The sequence below is a fragment of the Acyrthosiphon pisum genome, chromosome A2 (assembly GCF_005508785.2).
Source record: "Acyrthosiphon pisum isolate AL4f chromosome A2, pea_aphid_22Mar2018_4r6ur, whole genome shotgun sequence".
In the NCBI taxonomy this organism is placed as follows: domain Eukaryota; kingdom Metazoa; phylum Arthropoda; class Insecta; order Hemiptera; family Aphididae; genus Acyrthosiphon; species Acyrthosiphon pisum.
This window is the reverse complement of record NC_042495.1, coordinates 40,886,433-40,891,109: the sequence shown is the minus strand read 5'-3', so window position 1 is coordinate 40,891,109 and position 4,677 is coordinate 40,886,433. Positions and strand designations below refer to the sequence as shown.

Below are 4,677 nucleotides of genomic sequence, written 5' to 3'. Positions count from 1 at the left end.
GTTTCTCTATACAATATATACTCAATGATATAAACTTCTACAAAATTATTAGTTACATATTAAAATGTTATAGATGATTTTTAAACCAAATTGTGTCTTATTGGCCATCTCTAAAATCAAGATGAAATCTATATTACAAATATAATATGGTAACTCACTTATCATATGTAAATATGTTATAGTGATACACAAAAAGTTTGATAAATATTTGCTTTAAAAGTTGGACCAAACAACCATTTGGGTAAAATGTAAATTAAAAACTATGGATGATAAGTGAACTACAAATGACAAGTAATACATTCCTCAACATGTACTCCACTAATGGAGACATTTTTATCATTATCTTTACAAAATTAATACTTAAATATCCAACCTATTTAAAAAACTATTTGTTGTTATTTCATTTTTATTTATTCTTTTAAGTACCTACATTCTAGATAATATAAATAAAATGTATATACTTTATACACAGTGAAATGTACTATTACACAATTTCTTAACTGGAAATTGCAATATAATTTAAATATGTTACTATAAAACATAGTTCTAGACTTTTTATGTATTTAGGTAAAATAATTAAGTTATTAATCAAAAACTTCAACAATTCACATGAATAAATAACTATACATTTGAGAGAGAAACAAGTGTATGACCAACTACTTTACATTGAGTTTGAATTCTAAATATTTATGTGTTGTCTGTCTTACAAATGTAAAACATGGCAAAAACTATTTTGCGCAGGTAAGAACCACATAAAAAAAAAGTTATTAAAAAGTTTAAAAAAACTTAAAAATAATGCATTTTTAAACAACTTTTTTCGTACTTGTGATATCGAAAAATTAAAAACAATATTGCACATTTAATGTACTCCTCTTTTAGTGTGAACATTTGGTTACTTAATTTGGACTACAGCCTGAGTTGTTCTTACCAGCACATAACCGTTTTTGCTATTTTTTACATTAGTGAAACAGAGGGAACACATGCGGATGTAGTGTCTTCATAATTTATTTACAAAAATAATCTAATTTCAAATTTGCTGTCATTCTATTTCTAGCAATTCTATTTGGTTTAATTACTTACTCTACATTCTTCCACCAATTTCTTTTTTGCTTTTTTTACTTTTCTACAAAAATAAAAACATATAGGTATATTAATAAATTAATAGAAGATTTTAGTTTGTATAACTCAATATTTACCTAGAAAAAGCATTGTATTTTTTAACATATTTTTCATTACCCAAAGTATCAAATCTAAGCAGTGCTTTCTGATTCACTGGCATATCCCAACTAAAAAATATTGATGGATAAAATAGTCATACATTTCTTTTAAATTTAAAATATATAAATATACTAACCGTTTGGTAAATTTCCAGTAATGAATAGAGTAATAATTTGTTCCCGTTAAACGCTTCAAAATTTTGCCCCGATAATAAATATCATCCCATTTGCAATAGACTTGTTCACCTAAAAAACAGATACAAATAATAATATTCAATAGTTGCTCATTGAATAATGATTAATGTATTTGCTAACCATTATAATATAAAACCATTCAACAAAAAAATTACCAAGTATAAATCTTATATCTATAAATCTTATATCTATCAAAAAAATAATTTATTAAATAATCTATAATATAAAAATGGAGCGTGAAAAATTGTCGTTACATCATCAATCGAGAACGGCTGGTCCGATTAGGCATCAAATTTTTTGAAGATGTTCGTAATTGCCAGGAGAAGGTTTTTACGGAAGAAAATTTTAAGAAAATCCACCGGAAAAGTAGGAAATCTGGATGTACAAAATACAACAGTGGTGCAACAGTGTATTATATTATATTGGTTGCTATTGGTTAATGGGGCATGTTTGTTGATTTGTATTACGAATGTTTGTGACCCCTGGGAGAAGACAGGCTAATTTAAAAATGGTTTTTTTTTAATCATCTGTTATTAGTTAAAATTGAATTTATTCCCTTTACAGAATCATTTTATAGTTTAATACTAGCAAACAGTTCTGTCAATCTTCCTACAGATAGTAATTTAAACAAAAAAAATTAAATTAATAATTTGTTTTGAATCATTCACAATCAGGGGCGGATTGGCCAGGTGTGCTAGTGTACCGTAGCACACCAGGCCGACTTATATGTGTGGGCGCGCCGCGGAGGTACTTAAAATTTTGAACATTTGACAATATAACTAATTTATTTATTTTAATAAATGAAACAGTTTAAAAAAACACTGCTATTGGTTGGTACAATGCTACACTAAGTTTATAATATCAATTAAATTAATATCAAACCATAAGTTTATAATAATAATAATTTTTTGAGCATATGAGGTATGCTGTACGTATGTATAGTGTATAATAATTCCTTAAGCAACAATTTTAAAAATCAGTTTTATCCAGAAAAATGTTTAAACACTTTATCTGATTTGGTTGGTAGGTACATCGACCGCCAGAAAGTTATTGCTACACTACAATTATTGAACCATGTGCAAATATTTATGAAAATATTGTACATTTGTTGAGAAAGAGAACTGATAACATTTATATAAAGTTTATATTAAAAGTAATGACTATAATAATGGGACGATTCTGAAACCGATGAAGATGATTTTAGTTTAATACGAGTATGAATTGTGACTATGAAATAAATGATAAAAACATAATACCTAAACAAACATCAAAAATATCAAAAGTATTATACATTTATGAGTCTTATAAAATGTATAATAGTATACCCTATTGGCTATTGTCTATTTATAATTTTTACCCGAAAAAGTAGGTATTCACAAAGAAGCTGTTATAAAGGAGTTTTGGCCGTTTAGTTTTATAGAATACTGGGCTGTTTACCTCCCAGTCCACCCCTGTTCACAATGCTTACCACTTTTATAATAACTAGTTAGATACCTATCCCATTATCATTATATACGTATTTAACTAGCTAATACCCATCATAATTATAACATTTAATATGAACATAATATTATAAGTAAAGGCAAGTAGAACAAAAATTAATTTTGTTATTTTTTCACTTATTTCTGCTTATTTCTAATATCAAATAATTAAAATTTGCTTAGTCACAAAAAAAAGACTATTCAACCATAATTTATAAGTATGCAAATTTAATTTTCAAACAAAAACCACAAAAAAGGTTTATAGGTATATATATTATAGGCACTTAGAAAAGAAGCAAACATAAAGGTATTCTTTACAGAAGCATAGTACACATTCAGAGCTAAAATAATAATTGTTTGTAAATAAAACTGAAGTATTAAATTAATTTTAACACACAAATAACCTATTTCTAACTTTTTACAACAAAATATAATGATAGGATATAAATATATTATGATATATATGATCTGATATAAAAGGTAGATAACCAACAAAAAACGGAATTTTTTATTTTTGACTGACAAATAATTGTACCAAACCTTTAAGCTTTTAAAAGTGATAGGATTGTTATAAATTACAATCAATTTAAAACTTATCTAGGGAATCCAATTTTAGCATTTTCTTATGTGCAATACTTGACTTTTTTAAAAGAATTAAGTAGTGTACGTCCTGTAAATATATCTTAATTGTTCGACTACCTAACTATGCAATAAAATTTTTTTAAAAATACGCAACAAGTCAGCAATGTGGACTTTCAAAACTGAAACACAGAAAACATAGCAGCCTATGCATTCAAAGTCGAAAAAAAATACTAGGTACCTAGGTAGTAGGATTTCATTGATTGCTGCAATGAGAATGATCGAACGGCGGCGCCTGGACCACGAAAACACACGGTCTTGCTGCTGTATGCGTCTAATAATCGAGTACCAGTACGATAAAAAAAATTTACCACTGACCCAAGCGCGGGCCAGAAGCAGAAAACCTCAGACACGATTGTCATAACATACGAGCGAAGTCTGTCGGTACATAATGCATCGTCGACATAGGCGGGACGAGACGACATTCCGTGACGAGTGACGTGTAAAATCGCGATACAGTCATTGCGCGCGTCTGTGTTTCTGGCTGTTTACCTTTTACAAATCGACCCCGAACTTGAGGCGGCTTTTCGGGTTCCGTCATGCCTATCATGGCACATATCATCTCCATGGCCTTCTTGGACACCCCGTAGGACATGGACTTCTTGGTCGGCTTGGCTGGCTCGGCCGGCTTGGATTGCTTCTTCCGGGATCTGGGAGGCATGGCGACTGACGAGATGATCTGTGTGGCGGCGAGATTTCCTGCGGCCACTACCGCCGAAGCCGACGGTGCAGCTACGGTTACTCGCCGGAGTTGAGGGATGTCAACCCGAGCGACGATATAGTGTAGCTGCTCTTAAGTCTTGACACACGAAACAACTGCAGTTGAGTTTGGCGAGCGCGTTACGGGCGATTGAGAAAGAAAAAAAATAAATTGGTTCGAAAGACAGAAATCGTACGGATTGGACAAGCCCAAAAATGCAGTAGGCTAGCTGTATCAGAAATAATGACAATAATATGATTGTAGGTAATGCGGAGATACGCGAGAAGAATGACGCGCAAACACGAACCATTCAACTTAAACTGTCCTGCGAGACTGCGAGACAGCGTCACAGCGAAATTGAAGTTATCTTGGAAAACACGACTGTGTGTTCTACAGGCGCCGGCGGCCGCGGGATAGTGCTGTAGAAGAGTAACTACGATGTTTT

At 31.0% G+C, this 4,677-nt stretch overlaps 1 protein-coding gene across 1 annotated transcript; it reads right to left on the bottom strand.

Moving 5' to 3' along the window:
* Window positions 1-793: 793 nt before the first annotated feature.
* On the bottom strand, window positions 794-4,677 carry LOC100165349. Its single transcript, XM_001943988.5, has 4 exons — window positions 4,025-4,677; window positions 1,355-1,463; window positions 1,197-1,286; window positions 794-1,123 (listed from the first exon to the last, which is right to left on the bottom strand). Exons 1-4 carry the CDS (start codon window positions 4,191-4,193, stop codon window positions 1,069-1,071), a joined length of 423 nt encoding a protein of 140 aa, XP_001944023.2. The 5' UTR covers window positions 4,194-4,677; the 3' UTR covers window positions 794-1,068.